At 58.2% G+C, this 18698-nt stretch overlaps 1 protein-coding gene across 1 annotated transcript; it reads right to left on the bottom strand.

Moving 5' to 3' along the window:
* Nucleotides 1-5312: 5312 nt before the first annotated feature.
* On the bottom strand, nucleotides 5313-18055 carry ALX3 (ALX homeobox 3). The gene is made up of 5 exons (XM_029069671.1): nucleotides 17830-18055; nucleotides 15182-15307; nucleotides 9580-9884; nucleotides 6723-6851; nucleotides 5313-5673 (listed from the first exon to the last, which is right to left on the bottom strand). The coding sequence occupies exons 1-5, from the start codon at nucleotides 18053-18055 to the stop codon at nucleotides 5347-5349; spliced, it is 1113 nt and encodes a 370-aa protein (XP_028925504.1). The 3' UTR covers nucleotides 5313-5346.
* Between the last annotated feature and the right edge of the window lie 643 nt (nucleotides 18056-18698).

Below are 18698 nucleotides of genomic sequence, written 5' to 3'. Positions count from 1 at the left end.
TTCATTTAGCTGTCACAGGCCAGAGAAATATGAGCTGTGCTCTGATCTCCACGGGATTTCAGCCAGTAGTCAGGAACTGGCCTGTCACACCCCCTCCTTCCCTCCTTGTCACTCTCTCTGTCTCTGCCGCCTTTCCCCTTGGGGTGTTTCTGGGGTCTCCCTTTCTCTCCTTTCTGACCATCTCCCTGTCTTGGCCGCAGTCTCTCGCTTGTCTCCCTCGTTTCTCTCATTCTCCCTCCTTGTCTTGCCAGCTGGGTCTCGCTAGCCACTTCTCTCCCATCTCTCTGCTTTTTGTGAACTCTGCTTTCCTCTTTCTCTCTTGCTTTTTAAATGGTATTTGTTAAGCACATACTCTGTGCCAAGCGCCGTGCTAAGCGCTTGGGTAGATGCAAGATAATCAGGTCGGACACAAATCTCTGCATGGCACGGGACTCTTGGGAGTCTCAGGCTCATGGCTAGGGCCCTGCTGCCTGCCCATTGGTCTGGATTGGAGCAGAAGGACCCTTCCTCTTCCACTTTCCTCCCGTTTCTTGGTCCCTCTCCCACCCCCTTCCCCACGCCTGGAGCTTCCCAGGAAGTCAGTGTAGCTTGGAGGCTGGAGCGTGTCCTGAGTGGAATGCGGAGGCTAGATCAAAGTGGTTCTGAAGGTGGGGTCCAGGAGTTTAGAAGGAGCTGGACCGTCCTCCCCAGCCTCCTTGGGCTGGCAGATGCCTCTCCGCTTCACAGCTGCTTTGAGTTTTGGCTCTGTTTCGGGTCTGGCTCTGTGTCTTCCGTGGCTGGCGAGAGTGGGCTGGAGACGAATGAGGAGGAGACAGCCTGACCCACCCCGCCCCTGCACCCCATTCATTCGATCTTATTTATTGAGCGCTTACTGTGTGGGGGGCACTGTATCAAGCGCTCAGGAGAGGACAATACAAAAATAGACACGTGTCCTGCCTACACCGAGCTTGCAGTCTAGAGGGGAAGGGGGAGATAGACATTAATATAAATAGATTACAGCTATGTACATGAGTGCCGGAATGGAGAGAATATGACGCAGAAGGGAGTGGAAGAGTAAAGGAGGTCCTAGACAGGGAAGGCCTCTTGGAGGAGATGTGCCTTCGATAAGGAAGTAATTGTCTGTTGGAGGCCCGAGCCCTTTCCCCTCCCTGGCCTGAGCTCCAGGCCATGTCATCCGGTCCTGCAGGGCCCGGGACCCACTGGACTCCATCTCAGATGGCAGCTCTGTCATCAGCTCCCGGGGAGGGGGCAAGAGAGAGAGAGGACCTGCCCAGGGCAAGGAGAGAGGGTGGGTTACTGGTTTCTGAATCCATGGCATCATGGGGGACCCAAGGGGGCATGGAGACACTGCTTCAAACACTACCGGACCCCTTCCCTCTGAGAATGGCCATTCTAGGTTTGTGAGGAGAGGAGTGGGGATCATGGTGAGTGGCCTCAGGGAATTGCAACCTCAAAAGACACCAGAGCTGCTGGATAGAAACACTTGGGGATCCTGGCAACTCCCTCAGGTAAATCACCCCACAGCCAACCTCCCTCAGGTCAACTTACCCCGCTTCTCCCGCAGCCCATCCTGGTAACCTTATCACTCCAGCCTCCTCCCAGAAGGTCGGGAAAGCAAGTCTATTTACCAGGGGTGGGGAGGGGGATGGGGGAAGTACGAGAAAGTGGGAAAGCCGGTCCCTCGTCTCTTCTTTAATCTGCTCACTAACTCTACTGTATGGTGGCCCAGTGGAAAGAGCACAGACCTGCGCTGGGTTCTAATCGCGGCTCCACCACTTGATGCTATGTGACCTTGGGCAAGTCACTTAAGTTCTCTGCGCCTCAGTTATCCATAAAATGGGGATTGAGACTGTGAGCCCCACGTGGGACAACCTGATTACCTTGTATTTACCCCAGTGCTTAGAACAGTGCTTGGCACATAGTAAGCACTTCACAAATACCACAAGTATTATTGTTATGATTGTCGAGGAAGCAGCCCTTTCAAGGCTCTGCACAGACCGTGGCGGAAAACCCCGAGTCCCGATTCCCAGCCAGCACCCTCTCTCCCCGGGCCACTGACCCCCCTCTGTTTCCTAGGCCAGGGTCCGGCCGCCCGCCGGGCCCTGGCCTGCGGGACTGGAATCCCCCCAGACCCTTCACGACGTCCCTGAACGATCTCTCACCCCCCAGGAACCAAGAAAGAAGCCACTTTTTCCCCCAGGCCAAGGGGAGCCAGCTGGGGTGGCCGGGGGAGCCGCGGGGCGAGGATGCCTGGGTTCTGTTACTGTCTCTGCTGCGGTGAGAAACCTAATCTTCCTCCCGAACGGTTCTCTCCCGAGGACCTGCCAGGGAATAAAAATGGACTTGATTTTCTTTGTGTTCCTGGTCGTCTCAGGGGTTGAAAAATGAGGAGCTGGGGGAGGGGGAGGAGGGGCAGCGGGGACAGGGAGGTTAAGATTTTCTGAGCAATGTGGTTATGTTTACTGGAGGGGTGCAGGAGAGAGGAGGGGGCGGGGAGAGAGAGGCTGTTTTAGCAAGCCTGGCGGGTCCTGGAGAGATAAGGCAGAGGGTTGAATGGTTCATACTTCCGAAACCACAAGAAAGGGCCCTGGTTTTCATCTCTGCCCTGCAGCTCCGGTAACTCCAAGGAGTCGCAGACACGCTACTCCGCCGTCTGGGAGCAGGGATGTGCCAGCTGGGCTAGTTCTGGGGATCGCGTCCAGCCCCACGGGCCTCCCTGACCCAGAGCCTGGCAGCCACGCCTGAGTTGGGACCCAGCCCGGCCGTGGCGGCCCTCCAGATTTTCTCCCTCCCCTTGCAAATCCCCTCCTCCTCCAGACTGTCAGAGGAAAGTCAATCATCCCCTCTGGTCACCTGTTGAGAAGCAACGTGGCCTACTGGATAGAGCACAGGTTTGGTAGTCAGAAGGACCTGGATCCTAATCCGGACACCGCTACGTGTCTGCTGTGTGACCTGGGATAAGTCATTTCACTCCTCTGCCTCAGTTTCCTCATCTGTAAAATAGGGATTAAGACTGTGAACCCCATGTGGGACATGGACTGTGGCCAACCTGATTGGCTTGTATCTACCCCAGAGTTTAGTACAGTACCTGGAACATAGTAAGCACTTCAATACTGTAAGAAACAAAACAGAACAAAAAACTTGTTCTAGGATCTGGCTGCCCCTACCGCCCAGAAGTTCTTCCTGGCACCCTGATGAGAACTCTGCTGTAGGATCAGCTCGTCTGTTCTTGGTTGACCCTTGCGGGTGATGGAGACTGTTCTCGGGGAGGGGGAGCTAAGGTAGCTGGAAATAGGGACTCAGGAGTTCTCCCCAGAATTTGGGGCCATTCAGTCTCTTCACGTCGCTGGGCCTCAACTCCCCCATCTGTAGAATAGGAAGGAAGGAGGAGCTGGAGGGAGGCCACAGGTCCTCCCGGTTGAGCACCAGCCTGGGCCTTCCCCAGGGCAGGCCCCATTCAGAAGGGCATGACCGGAGAGGAGATGGCCCACGGCGGCACCTCCTCTGTCTCACCTGACCCCATCCGCAGCCCTGCCGTTGGGTTGGTCCAAGGATCAATCCCCACCCTCGTTAGCCACCGAGATCACCAGCTGCAAGGTCTTGGGGGTGGCCAGGGGCTGCTGTGTGGGCAGCTCAGTGCCACTGTTGCTGTTCCCTGTGTTGAGTTCATTAGGAACCTCACCCGCAGTGTGCTCCTAGATGGGAGCTGGGGTGTGGGGTCCGTCAGGGCCCCTCCTGCGGTGTGGTGTCAGGGGCTCATGCCTCTTGCCCGTCCCGGACCCCCGACCAGGGTCCTCTCAACGGGTAAGCTCGTCGTGGGCAGGGAATATTTATTGTTACATTGTACTCTCCCAAGCGCTTAGTACAGTGTCTCGCACACAGTAAGTGCTCAATAAATACAATTGAATGAATGTATGAAAGGCACAGGAGGGGATCTGTCCCACTGTTTGTCAAGGGCATAGCCAGCCAGCCGCCCAGGGACAGGCACACAATGGTGGGCTCATACCCTGCCTGGTGGGTTCCCCTGGGCGTGGCTGCCCGGCCCCCGTCACCTCCCCAGATGTGAAACATTTGAAGGCTCCATTGTGAATAGGCTGGAAGAGCCAGAAATCACTTCGTACAAAAACCCTTTATTGTTCAATATGAATGACAAAATATTTGCAGATGTATTTGTACAAAAGGAGGTTGCTTAAACCATCATGGGTGCAAAGTTTATTGGGTTCGGCAAGCCCACCCGGGCCCAAAAAGGGGCGGAGAGGTGGGTCGAGGGTGGGCAGAGGGATCGCGGTGTGGGGGTGCTTTTCATTGCCGAAGCCCTGGTTGGTGCTGGACACCCCTTCCTACTCCTCCTGTGCCTTGGGGAGGGAAAGGGGTGGCAGGATGGGGGTTAGCACAGCTGAGGACACCGCCGAGGGCACAGGGGAGGCCCGTAGTGGCTGAGACCTGGGAAGGCAGTGGAAGGGTCAGGGCCGGGGGATGCTGGTGGTTGAGGGAAAATTGCCCTAGTCTGTGATTTTCTTCAGAATTTGGGTCCCTCAGGGGGAAAGAGTGAAACAGCTTGCAGAGGAATGGGGCGGAAGAGGAGTGGGAGGGCACTTTGGGGCCATTCAGAGTTCCAGAGTGTCTTCTCTTCCGGAAGAGACGAAGAGAGCCGTCTCTCCTACCCACGCACGTTCTCCATTTTCTGGATCAGACCGGAGTCCCCCCACCACCCCTTCCTGCTGGATCTGGCACCCACCTTCCTGGCCTGGCCGTCTCCTAATGAGATGCCCTCCAGGAGCCGGTCACAGGCCTATTGACCAAACCGGGCCAGACCTCTCCTCCACATCCCACCTTACCCCGATGACCAAGTCCCCTCTTTGCCTTGCTTTTGCCCATTTTCTACAAACTGTGAGGAACCCACAGAGCTCACCGAAGGGGTACTGTGCTCTCCCAACCTCCCGCTGCTTTATCACTTCCCTCTTCTCCTCCCTCTTTTCCAGGTGTGCACAGGGCCCCAGCCCTCCCTGGAGTCCAACCTGGAGGTTGGCCTGGAGTCCTCCAGCTCACCTGGAGCCCCTCCTGGAGCTTGGCATAGAGATCCCCACCTGGAGCTCAGCCTGGAGCCCGGCCACGCTCAGGCTCCAGCGAAGCTGTCGAAGGCGGCAGGAGAAAGGCTGAGTGGGCTTGGTTCAAAATTCCCTGGGAGGGTAGAGAGGACCTCCTCCACACCAAAACCTCAGAGTCTCCCCGTGCCTCTGGCACAGTGCCCGGGGGAGCAGAAGGCAGAGAGAGTGGTGGGAGGGGCACTAGATGGGGCAGCAGGCGGGCAGTCAGTTCAGTATGTGTGGTACCCAGACCACCCCATCACGTGGTCCAATTGAGCAGGCTGGGGGGCTCCTTAGGCTTCATGCGCAGCGTGACCAGACCGGGAGGCTTGTACTCCCCCTCAGGGGCGGGCTCAAAGCCGTGGCCCCCCAGAGCAGGAGGGAAGCCATGGAGTGAATAGAGACCGTTGATCCCGGGGTGGGGGCCTGGGGAAGCCGGGACCCCCACGAAGCCAGCCATATTCCCGTGGGTATGCGAGTATGGGGACATGCAGGGGGAAGGGACCCCATCATGGGGCATGAGGCCAGGGCCTCCTGGCCCCCCGGGGCTCCCAGACCCTGGACTGGACCACAGATTGTTCTGCAGCTGAAACGAAAGAGACACAGGGTTAATTAGGGGCGACCTAGGGCTGAGCCCAGAGCCCACTGCTCAGCGCCCTTTCTGGCTACCCCTCCAGCCCCCATGGGGAAAATATGGGGGGATGGTTCCAGAAGGCCCAGAAGGGTTTCAGGGAATGCCCTGAGAGAAACAGTGGTGGCTGCTTCCAGAGACCCCTCACGTCAAGTCAAAACTCCTTCATAGCTTCCAGCACCTCCAGCCTCCCCAGGACCCATGCTCCTTGCCCCCCTGCTTGGTCGTTCCGCTGGCAACTCTTCTCCCTCTGGGTCTTGCTCCCTCGCAGCATCAGCCCCCCTCCCATCCTGAAACTCCACTGGAACCCCAGATCCTTTGGAGGATAACAGTTTCAAGAATCTGCTCTGAGCAGTTCTGGGAGCCCCCAGGCATTTGGGTTTGGAGCGGATTTGGTTTTGGGTGGGAAGGAAGCTCAAGGAATTCCAGTGTTCCTGTGAGATCCTTAGAACCATGGGACCCAGAAACTCTTTACATCTGCCTCCACCCCTCCACCCCCTCCTTCCCCCCTCCGCCCCCGGGCAAACTGGTTCTATTTCAGGGTCTGGAGAGGAGCGAAGGTGCCGGGGGTACAGTGGGTGGGAATGGTGAGAATACTCCACTGGGTCCGGCATGTACCACGGCCCTGCCCTCTCCTCCCCCCACCAGACTCCTCAAGGGCCTCCAAGGTGCCTGCTGCCACTGGCAAAGTTGGGGTGGCAAGCCAGGAAGTGTGGAGCCTCCTTCTCTCTCCACACCACCAGCCAGCGTGTTTTCAGTCCCAAGCTGGCTGGTCTCCCTTCCTTCTGCTTCCTCTCCCCTACCCCTAACTCCCACCTGTCCCCCACCAACGCCACTTCCACCAAGACTTCCACCATGGGGCCCTAAGCGATATTTCTGGTTGGGGGTGAGCAGGGAGGGTGGCAGGGGGTGGGATTGGCAGCAGAAGGTGAGGAAGGTCAGAGGCAGGGAACCCCAAGCATCCCTGACCCCCTCCTCTGGACTCCAGAGCCCCAATCTCTCACCTGAGGATAACTATCCGTCCTGGGCAGCACAGAGATGTCGTAGGAGGTAGGGAAGGGATTTCTCGCCTCCTGGATCTTCCCATAACGCTCCCGCTTCCGCCACTTGGCTCTGCGGTTCTGGAACCAGACCTGTCGGGGGAGGGATGGGGCCCGGTTGGGTCTGGGGGAGGTGGCTTGGAGGTAATGGGGCCTCCAGGGGGACCAGGTTCAGTGCCGGACACAGCAGAGGTGGGCGGGAGATGGGAGTTCGGGGTCAGGGGCCAGATCACGAGTCTTTCATTCGGTCATATTTATTGAGCACTTACCGTGTGCAGAGCACTGTACTAAATTTTTGGGAGAGTACAGTATAACAATAAACAGACACATTCCTTGCCTACAATCAGCTTACAGTCTAGAGTCCCTCACGGGGTGGGGATTCCATCCACTGAGGGATTCCATCCACTGAGAGATTCCACGTGTCTCTGAGCTTGGATGGGCAGGCACATCCATATATGTGCCTGAATGTGCATGTCTGTGTTCACCCATTTATGTGCAAGGATGCGTGTGCCTGTGTGTGCATGTATATGTGTGCTTGGATGTGCATGAATCCACATGTGTGTGTGATTGTGCATCTGTGGCTACACCCATATATGTGTGTGGATATGTGGGTGGGTGTGGGTGTGTGTCTATGCGTGTGTTCCCAAGTCTTAGAATCTAAAATGAGCCTAGAGAACCTGCTCTTCAGTGGAGCCTCTCCAGTTCAGGATTTTCTGGAGGCAGAAAGAGCTTCCCTGGCCGAGGCCAACCGGCCATCCGGCCAACTGATCATCCGACCCTGGAGAGTTTAGGAGCTTGGCTAGAACCATCCAGGGCAGGGAAACCCAAGGGCGTTCAGAGACCACGGGCCGGGGAACTCCACATTCCCTCTCCCTCCTCCTCTTCCCCTCCCCACCTCCAGGCAGTCCCAGTAATTATCCCAGAATCCCCCCAAACTGTGCTACTGGAAAAGTATAGCCCCTTTCCCAGCCCAATTCCTGTGGGCCATGGGTTCCCTCATCATTTTCATCTCAGAGAGGCAGCGTGGCTTAGTGGAAAGAGCACGGGCTTGGGAGTCAGAGATTGGGCCATGGGGCCCTAAGTGGTATTTCTAGTTGGGGCTGGGCAACCAGAACTACCCCTTAGGGCCCCTTGCTGTGTGACCTTGGGCACGTCACTTCACTTCTCTATGCCTCAGTTACCTCATCTGTAAAATGGGGATTAGGACTGTGAGCCCCACGGGGGACAACCTGATTACCTTGTATCTCCCCCTGCGCTTAGAACAGTGCTTGGCACATAGTAAGCGCTTAACAAATACATCATTATCTCTGCCAGGACCTTCCCCTAAGAAACAGCAGAGGGCGCTGCTCTCCTACGTGTTGGGCTCCAGAGGGGGCGGTGGGGGGCATGGTCGGGGGGGTGGGGGGAGAGGAGAGGGGCAGGACTTTGGCCAGAGGCAGATCCCTGCCCAATCCCGAGTCCCCACCAGAAGAAATCTGCCCTGAGAGGGGAATCCCACTGTCCATGGGACCGTCGGTGTCCTCATCTTGGTTCCCCAGAGACCCTGAGCCTCAGCCTCTTCCCCTTCATCTCTCGGCTGCTCTCTCTCTTCCCCATTTTTCTTCTGCCCAACTCCTCCCAGGCCTCTGCGCTTCCCAGGCCTCAGTATCTCCCAGGTATCCTCTGCCATGCCCTGGGCCCCCTCCCCCCCCCCACCAGATTTCTGCCCCTCATAGGTCTCTGCCCCTCTGGGCTCCTGCCAGCGGTGACATTGTCTGTAATACCGTTGTTGGGTAGGGGTTGTCTCTATTTGTTCGTGAATTGGACTTTCCAAGCGCTTAATACAGTGCTCTGCGCACAGTAAGCGCTCAATAAATACGATTGAATGAATGAATGAAGGGAAGGTTGGGATGGGGAGAGGTCTGGGCAGAGACCATTGTCCTAGCTGGGCAACCGCTGTGCTCTAGTCCTGCCCGCTCTGGGCACCTGGATCTCCTCCTGGGGAAGCCCCCAGCGAACCATGGTCCATCTTCGGCCAGTTTAATGGCCCAAACGGAGCCAGTGTCAGTCCTGTTTATTGTGGAACAGATGTGCATTTGAATCCCCGGGAGCCACGGACTGGATGGTCTCTCTCCCTCCTACATTCCCCACCCCGGCTCCTCCCTCCCCAGCCTGATCTCCAGTTCCAAACCACATGTGATTCCTCTGTCTCCTCCGGAGGCAAGGATGGCGCCGGCACTGGTGGGAACCCTGTCTGAGACCACCCCCCTCCCCACCTCCAGGGACCTCGCCGGCCTAGGACCCCTAGCTCCCCGTGGGCAGGACAGGCGGGAAAGGGAGGAGTGCCCTATCAGATGAGCTGCTGCTCCCTACCACCCTCTCCCCACTTGCTCCTCATCTCCTGTCGGATTGCAGAGCTCCCTCAGTGGCCTCCAAGATGGTTTCCGTTGGTGGGATCCTCACCTCCTCGCTCAGGGTCGGGGGAGAGAGGTGGGTGATGGGGTTGGAGTTGACTCTGCTGCCGGTGGCTCTTCTGGTGGGGTGTGTGGGCCCCTCACCTCCCATCCTCCCCTCCAGAATATCCTGCTTAGGGACTAGAGGACCAAGGAGGAACCAGAATCTTAGACCAGAATGGAGCAGGGAGCCTGGGAGGTCGATGGCATTTCCCAGAGGAGGGCTGGCTGGAGCTGAGCCGAGTGGAAGAGACCCAGACTTCCCTGACAACAGCCCACTCCCATTCCTTCCGCTCTAGCCGTCTCAATCCAACCCAAGAGGGGCCCTCCCCCGGACAGCCACCGGGAATCTGGTCCCCACCCCAGTCCGGATCAAGGCACCCCCTCACCTGGACCCGGGCCTCGGTGAGGTCGGTGCGGAGGGCCAGCTGTTCCCGGGCATAGACGTCGGGGTAGTGGGTCTTCTGGAAGACTTTCTCCAGCTCCTCCAGCTGGAAGGTGCTGAAGGTGGTGCGGTTCCGGCGCTTCTTGCTCTTGCTCTTGGACAGCTCCATGGGGTCTGGGAGGCCGGGAGGCAGGCGGGGGGCCGGGGAGGCCAGCAGTTCGGGCTGCTCGTCCAGGGGGTCGCAGCAGCCCAGGGGCAGCGGGAGGAAGCCGGAGGCTTTGGAGACCTTCTCTTCGTCGTCGACGGCGGCTGGGGTGGAAACACAAGAGGGAGGGGTGGAATCCAACCTGGGGTTTTGTGGGAGGAATCGAGGGGAGGGAAAACCCATCCTGGAGCCTCAGGCCCCACCTCCCCCTCCCCCCCTACTGCAGGCCACCACCCCCTATGGGCACCGACATGACAGAGCTTCGGCAGAGAGAGGCCCCGGGGACCTGCGGACTCTGCGGTCCGGCCGGGAGCAAATGGGGCTTGGGGCGGGAATCGGAGGAGATGGGGGCGGAGGGGGGCTACACTTCGGGGAAGTGCTCTATGGGTATCTCTCTTGGCTCCACAGCAGGAGGCCAGTTGTCCCTCACACCCCAAGGGTGAGTATATTAAGCGAGGTGGCTGAGCTCCAGCCTCCCCTCGCCCAACGGTTGAAGAAGCAGGGCTAGCCCCTCTTGACCCTTCTCTTCAGGGTTTGAGATCTCTCCACCTCCACCCCCTTCCCCTCGTATTCCCCCAGACAACCCAGGAGGATCTTGGGGAAACTTCTGCCCAGACCCTCAAGTCAACATCTGATGAGGTGGGAGGGGAGGAAAGAGTCAGAGACATACACAGATCCAGAGAGACCTGCACAGAGGACCCACACAGAGAGGGAGGCAACCTTAACGGAGGCAGAGAAAACTAGAAACCAGAGAGTGTCCACCTCATCTTGTCTCCTAGAGACTCCAAATCTCTTGCTGGAGCTAGCAGGGATTCTGGGATTTTAGGGGCTGCAGTGGCCCTTGGACTGTGAGTCCCATGTGGGACGTGGGAATGCATCTGGTCCAATTACATCGCATCTATTCCAGCACTTAGCACGGTGGCTGGTACATAGTAAGCACTGAAAAGATACTTTATTATTATTTACTGGGACCTTAGGAGGGAAGACTGTGTGCGATGGAGAGGTTGAGGGCCATAGAGATGACAACAGGGAGAAGAGGAGAGGTTTCTCCCTGTCTCCCCCTCCTCTCTTCATCCAGGAAGGAACAGGCCCCCACTATCTCCGGCCACAGAACAAGGAGAATCCAGAAGCGGCTTTCCCTCTCCTGAGACGGGCAGGAGGGGGTCGTTTCAGTAGGCACGGTTGTGCTTGAAAGATGCCCGAGAGGGTGGTTCAACCTCCTCTTGAGGGATAACCACACTGACTTGATGTGTTTTGGTTGAAAGGTTTTTAAAAGCTCTAAAGTAGATTGTATTCTCCCAAGCGCTTAGTACAGTGCCCTGCGCGCAGTAAATGGTCAGTAAGTACAATTGAATGAATGAATGAACCTGCAAAGCAACCTGGGAAGCGTTCTGGGCAGCCCAGCCGTGCCCTCTGACGTACAAACCCTCTGAGACCATCCTGGTGGGGTTCAACCACAAACCAGGAATGACAAGAAATAGGTCACCGCCTCCCCCACCCCCACCCCCAAACACGAGCTGCCCCTGGCTGTTCCCCCTGAAACTCTCTGCTGGGGCCTACAGCAGGAATGCAGGGTGGATTCTCCCAGCCTCACTGCTACTCCTCCCCCTGGAGCTGGCTCCACACCCTCTTCAGCGGGGCCGGAGGAGGAGGGGAGAAGGGCGGCACGGGAGCTTTCTCGGAATTTTGGGGCCGGGGCCTCCCAGCTGGGGGCCACCGGGTGGGGTCGGGCTGGCAGAGCTGCGATTGAAGTTCCCAGCTCTGCCCTCCCCAATCAACATCTTCCCCACCCACTGGGCAAGGGGCAGCCTCACGGGGAGAAACTTCCCAAGCACGTTTTTAGTCACCCAGTGGGAGCCCGGACCAGATTTTCGGCAGGCACAAAGATGCCACATACCAGGGCCTGGGGATTGGGTGGGCAGCGGTGCCCGGAGAGCCCAGGCAGGCAGTGGGAAATGGTGCCCAGAGGCGGGAGCCAGGAGACGGGGAAGGGCACTGAGGTGTTGGGAAGCAGAGAGTTAGGGTAGTCAGTAGCCGTCCGAGTGCTCAGGGAATATGTCTGTTTACTGTTGTACTCTCCCAAGCGCTTAGTACAGAGTTCTGCACACAGTAAGTGCTCACTTAATATGATTGAATGAATGAATGATCCACTGCTTCTGCTGGAATGTCAGCTCCTTGAGTTCAGGGTTGTGCCTTCTAACTCTACGGAATTCCTCCAAGCACTTAATACTATTGATTGATGAAGTGATTGATTCACAAGCCCAGGCCACCAGCAGGGCATCTGCTAGTCCACTCTTGGGCTGGCTGGGTGGAAGTGCCACAATCTGGGGCAGGAAGGGGAGAAAGATTAGATGGGATACATTCCTCTTTCCTCACTGGTACCTGCAGGCAGCCTGGATGAGCTTCCTCCAGGATGTCTTCCTGGGCTAAGCTCTCTCCACCCCCACACTACTTTCATTCCTTACTGCCTCTCCAGGGCACTTAGCCCCACCCCCAAATCCTTAAATATTCCCTCCTAACCCTGTCCCAACACATCTTGGCACCGGGTTGCTTCCCTTACCTGTAATTTATCTTAATGTCCCTCTCCCCACTTAAACTGTAAGCTCCTTGAGGGCAGAAATTATGTCTACAAACTATATTGGACTATCCCGGGTGCTTAGTACCATGCTCTGCACACTGTAGAATCTAAGCTCCTTGAGAGCAGGGATGGTCTATTCCTAATCTTCTGTACTGTGATGTAGTCCAAGCACTCTGCACAAAGTAAATGCTCAATTAATACCATTGATTAAACGATTGGTTGATTGGTAGGTGAGTTAAGGAGCTGCAACCAAAGACTCCCAGAGAGGGGACTTCAGCAGGCCCCTTTGGTCTAACCCCTAAACCCTCCAGATCAAAGATGGACACTTCACAGCCTTGCTTGGTAGCCTGTTTCAGTCTTTCATGCCCATCCGAGGTAAGCAGACTCCCTCAATCGATCATATTTACTGAGCGCTTACTGTGTGCAGAGCACTGTCCTAACTGCTTGGGAGAGTGCAGTATAACAAAGATGGTAGACATGTTCCCTGCCCACCACGAGTTTACAATCTAGATGGGGAGACAGACATTAATTAAAATAAATGAATTACGGATAGGTACATAAAGGCTACGGGGCTGAAGGAGAGGTGAATAAAGGGTGCAATCCAAAGGCAAGGGTGGCGCATAAGGGAATGGGAGAAGAGGAGATGAAGGCTTAATCAGGGAAGGCCTCTGGAGGAGATGTGCCTTCACAGAATCTACTGCTTCATCTCCTCTTGTTCACTTCCCCGAAGCTGTGGAGGAGAACAATCCATCAGTGTCCTTGTCAAACCCCACAGTCTTGCTGGGCCAGTTAGTCCTTCCCCCAGAACCTTGACCTTTGGCCTTGAAATGTCCTGGACTCGGCCTTCTGACCACGTGTAGCTCTCTCATCTTATCTTGGGGAAAGATCCCCATCTTTTGGCCCCCATCTGCCTGTTCAGGGGCTCCTCCTCCTGACTCCCTGACAGCCCTCAAATCTTCAACTGAGAAATCCAGCTTGGCTCTCCCCAGACTCCAGACCCGGGGTGTTTGTGGGGTGGGGAGGGGGTGCTGGGAGGGAGGGGAGAGGTGCTGCAGTCCAGCCCCGACCCCAGAACTCTCCCAGGGAAGGGAAGGAAGTGGCTCACACTCAGGGACTCCCTGTGGGTTCCTGAGGGGGCTCCAGGTCCAGTGCACGCTCGGACCGAGAGACTTGTGGTGCCCCATGATTTGATGCCCAGATTTCCAGCCTGGCATCTGGAGAAAAGGCCCTCAGGGCAGGGTCATGGGAGTTGGGCGGGGCGGGGGGGGGGGGCGGGTGCCGAAGAGGATTGGGAAAATTAGAGAAGGGAAAGAATGAAAAAGAAATGAAGAAAGGACCTCTTCGAACAGACTGCCAAGTGTTAGTGCCTGAGGCTTAGTGGCAAGACCTTGGGCTTGGGAGTCAAAGGACGTGGTTTCTAATTCCCGCTCCGCCACTTGTCTGCTGTGTGCCCTTGGGCAAGCCACATCTCTGTGCCACAGTTACCTCATCTATAAAATGGGGATAAAGACTGTGAGCCTCACGTGGGACAACCCAATTACCTTGAAACTGCCCCAGGGCTTAGAACAGTGCTTGGCACATAGTAAATACTTAACATAAACCATTATTATTATTATTAATAATAAGAGTGAAAAGGGGGTCTTAACACTGGAAAGAGGCTGGCAGTGTGGATGAGATTCCTGCAGTGGGATTCGGGGACTTGGCCTAGGGGAAAAATGTGATTCCTTGTGAGATACCAAGAAGCATGGGGTTCTCTATTGGATCAGCCCCAGCTCCTTATTTGGCCTGCACCTTTCCCTCTCTCACGTCCCCTTTCTTGGTGCCTCCATTTCCCCACCAGTGCAAAGGCCCCCAGCTTCTTGTGCCAACCCCAGAGCTCTACCCCAGTCCGAGCCACCCAGTCCGGGCCGCCGGGAAGGGTCGGAGGTGAGGGGGGCTGGCGACGGGGAAAGAGGGAAGAGAGAAGGGGGTCTCGGAAGGAAAGGCAGGAACGGAGCGCCGTCCCCAACCCCGAGCCCGAGCCCGGCCGAATTGGCTCACCGACCGTCCTTCGGCCCCGGGAGCTGGACGGAAAGCGGGCTGCGGACTGACGATTGTCCGGGGCTGGTTCCGGGCCGGGCGGCAGGGCAGAAAGAAGCGGAGCGGGGTCGGGGTCGGGGTCGGGGTCGGGGTCGGAATGGGGGTTTGGGAAGCCCACGTTTCCCTCTTCAGGCTCGGCTCGGCTCCATCTCCCTGCCTCTCCGAACCGAACGGGTGTCCGGCCTGGGCGGGGGGCCGGGGAAGTCGGGTGGGGGGCTGCTTTCCCTTCCTCCCCTTCCTCTCCTCTTCCCTCCCTTCCCAGCAGGCCGGGCCGGCCCACGTCCAGCGGCGGCCGGTCCGAGGCTGGTCCCGGCCCTGGAGGGAGAGAGGGCTTCAGACTCCAGGTCTTGAGGAGAGGAGGAAGGAGTTGGGGGCGGGGGGCCAGGGTAAGGGGCGCCCCGGGTTGCAAAGGACACCCCCTTCAAGGCGCCGACAATCGGCTCCACTAAACATCGACGCGTCCGAGATCAAAGATCAGAGATCAAAGCGTGGCCCAGAACTCCGTCCCGGGTTGCCCGTCCGGCCTGGCCTGTTTTCGATCCCCAGTTCTGTCTCTAAGTCTTCGTCTCCGCGCCCCTCTCCCGCGCCAGTCGCGCCCCCCGGGAGTCCGAAGGAACCCCGGACCCAGGACGATCGCGGCGGGCGGGCGACCAGGCAGAACCCAGGCACGCCCAGCCTCCTCACTCTCCCGGAGCCCTCGCATCGAGCTCCGTCGGTCCAACGAAAATCACAAGTAGTTGATACCTGTCCTATAACCAGGAATGTTTTCTTCTTTATTTTTCAAAATGTGAACTAAAACGGCGCCAATATTCTGAGCAAAATTCATCTGTGGAGGCCAGACTGACCTGAGGAAGTAAAGTTGACGGACGACTTTAGTTAGGACGGCGGTAGTTAATGCGCGGTTACGGGGGATAATTCTCCCGAAGCGTTTCCCTGCGATTCCGCTTGGCTGAAGTAACGGGATAAAACCGATCTTCGGGAAATGTAATTTTGCGGAGAGGAAAGGAGTGGAGCGGGAAAAGGAAGACACATAAAAGAAGGACGGAGAGGCGGCGGGCAGGAGAGGAGAAGGAGGAGGAAAAAGAGGGGGAGGACACTTTCACAAAGGAAAGGGGCAGTCGGAGGGCGAGCTGGAGGACGGAGGGCCGGGCGGCCGGGGCGCCAGGATCCAGGGGGCCAGGGGTTGGTGCAATTAGCGGAGACCGGCCGGCCCCAGCTGGGGCGCAGCTGCCCAGGTCTGAGCTGGCCGGAAAGTTTCGGAGTCCGGGGCGAACCAGCCGGGTCGCCAGAAGCGGGAAAAGGCCATCTCTCTCCATCGCTCGCCGCCTCCCTACGTCTGGTTGGAAGGACCGATGGCTCTATCCCCCTCCGAACTCGGACCCCCGGGCTACCGCCTCCTATTCCGGACCCCCAGACCTCTGAACCCGGACCCCCCGGGCCAGAGCACTGGGCCTCGAGCCCCGGCTGGGCGGCGCGGAAGCCTGGGTCCCGCGGGCTGTTTCCGGCGAAGCCCGGCGCTTCGGCCTCCCAAGGTCTCCCCTCGCCGGTTCCTGAGTTCCCGATGGGTCTTTCACTCCTCGTCCCTTGCCTTTTTTTCGTTCTCTCCGCTTCCCTCGTTTCTTCGCTCTTCCTCTTTTCCTCCTCCGCCGATCTCTTTTCGTTCTTTCGTTGTCTATATAAGAACTAAAGTTTCCTTTCCCTCCTTCGCGCTTTCTCCCGTTCCAGTAGCTTCTTTCTTTCGATTTCTTCCATTTCTCCCCCCTCTTTTTTCATTCGTTGCCTTTCGTTTTCCATTCTCGTTTTCGTCCTTTCTTCTTCGGCATTTGCCTTCTCTTGTACTTTCTTTCGTTCGCTCCGTTGGTTCGCTATTCTTTCTTTCGATTCTCTGCCTCTCTGTCTCTCTCCTTCTCCTTTGATATCTCCGTCGCACTCCCCTTCCCCTTTCCCTGGGATCCTCGCTCTTCTCCCGTTGGCTCTCCCGGGATCCCTCGTAAATCACAGGGCCTTGCCGCTTCCCGCTTCCCTCTCCGGGAGACCCCTCGCCCTCCGACGATGGGAAAGCCGGTCTCGGGTCTCCCAAGCCCGGGGCTTCGGGAGAGAGGGAAGTGGCGAGGGGAGAGAGGGGCAGGGAAGGAACGAGAGAAGAACGAACGTGGGGAGAAGAGGGAGGGAAGGAGGAGAGAGGCTCCAGGAGAGGGAAGACACCCTTGCTAAGCGTCCAGGTGGCTTCGGGGGGCTGCTGTTGGACGTGATACCTGTTGCGCCGGCACCGACGTTTTCTCTGGAGTCCGGGAGTCCGCTTCCCATTAACGCGTCCAGCCCGAGATGACATAATAATAATAATAATTATTATTATTATGGTATTTGTTAAGCGCTTACTCTGTGCCAGGCACTGTTCTAAGCGCTGGGGCTGATACAACGTAATTGGGTTGGACACAGTTCCTGTCCCACATAGGACTCACGGTCTTAATCCCCATTTTACAGAGGAGGGAACTGAGGCCCAGAGAAGTGAAGTGACTTGCCCAAGATCACACAGCAGACAAGTGGCAGATCCGGGACTAGAACCCATGACCTTCTGACTCCCAGGCCCGGGCTCTATCCAGGCCGGCACCCGCGCCCAGCTTTCCCCTGTGCCCGGAGCTTCTGCCGAGCGAGGGGACCCTTCCGAGCCCGGTCCCCGGGGGACCCCGACCAGCTGGCGGCCAGTACTCATTCATTCATTCATTCAGTCGTATTTATTGAGCTTTTACTACGTGCAGAGCACTGTATTAAGCGCTCCGTCTTGGGGTCCCTTTCAGCCCCAAGGACCCGGGAGACCCGATCCCCGGCTTTCCAGCGTCGGGGAGCAGAAGGCGCACAGCCAGAGGGGAAGGAAAGGGTCCGGCGGCCTTTTCCAGGCGCGGGGCTCCGGCCAGGCGGCGGGGGCTGATATCTGGGGATCTTCCTAGCGGGTGGGTTTGGGCCCGGGCCAGCCGGGAGAGGGGACTGGGATTGAAGGGACCGTGACCAGTCCTGGCGGCCAGGGTTTGGGGGGAGTGGGGTGTTCGAGCGCGCGGGGGTCCCCGGAACAAGAGGGGAGTGGGCTAACAAGACGTTAGCCCGGGGCTGCTGCCCGCCTCTGGCCTATTCTCCGCACCTCTGGGCTCTGGCCCAGGTCCGGTCCTGGAGGATCAGGCCACCCTCGAACCCCGTGGACTCTCTACTGGGCCAGACGGCGGATCCCTGCCCCTCTCTGTCCCACCCCCCCGGCCCCCCGGTCCTGTTCTCCAGCCCCCGCCGGCAGCTCGGGTTGACCAGGTGGCGGGAGACCCTAGAGACAGGAGGAAAGTTGAGGGGTGGGCCGTGGATCCCTCATGCCCCCTTCATCCCCGCCCTCCCGACCCCGGAGTTACCTTCCGCGGGGCTGTCGAAGTAGCGCCGGACCGGGAGGGCCGGGAGGGCCGAGCCGGGGTCCTGCGGGAACCGGGCCGGGGGCTTGTCCAGGGCGGAGGGGCGGCAGGCCGGGGAGCGGGCGGACCGGGGGGCGGGGGGCTGCGGGGGAGGGGTGGGCTTGGGTCCGGCGAGGTAGGACCTGGGGCCCGGGGAGGGACCGAAGGGCAAACAGCGGCCCTGGTCCATGGCCCTGTTCGGCCCGGCTCGGGGGTCCGGTGGGAGGGAATTGGCCGGGCGGGCCGGCAGGCTCCCACCGTGCACGCCGAGCGGGGAAGGGTCCTGCCCAGCCCCTGGGAGAAAGGCGCGCCGCCGGGTAGGGAAAAGGGGGTGTCGGGGGTGGGGGGAGGGGGGAGAGGATGGAGAAGGGGGAGGGGGAAAGAGAAAGAGGGAGGGGAGGGGGGTCCGCGCGCCTTCTGACTTAATCCACGAACCATCTCGTCACGTGCGGCGCCCCGATTAACCCCTGGGGGTCCAGTTTCCTCCCCCCACACCCCCCCCCCCCCGGCTGGGCCGCTTTGGAGGGGTACGAGCTCTAGACTAGGCGCTTTGAGATCTTCCCCGCCTTTCCCCCACCCCCCCTCCTCCCCGTCTTCAGAGCGGCTACGGCCACAGAAAGGTGGGTCTGGGCCTGTGCATTCCTCCTGTCAGTCCCGTTACAATATACCTGTAGATTGAAACGATATAGAGAATCCAAGGGACCTGATTTATCCGGATAATTTGTTAATCATAGGCCCGGAATACGTGACCCGCAGCGTGAGTCCCATCGACCAATCAATCAATCCGTGGTCATTTATTGAGCACTTACTATATGCGGAGCACTGTACCTTAG

This window comes from Ornithorhynchus anatinus, chromosome 7 (genome assembly GCF_004115215.2).
Source record: "Ornithorhynchus anatinus isolate Pmale09 chromosome 7, mOrnAna1.pri.v4, whole genome shotgun sequence".
In the NCBI taxonomy this organism is placed as follows: Eukaryota; Metazoa; Chordata; class Mammalia; order Monotremata; family Ornithorhynchidae; genus Ornithorhynchus; species Ornithorhynchus anatinus.
Note: the sequence above shows the minus strand (reverse complement) of the source record. Positions and strands in the feature narration are given on the sequence as shown.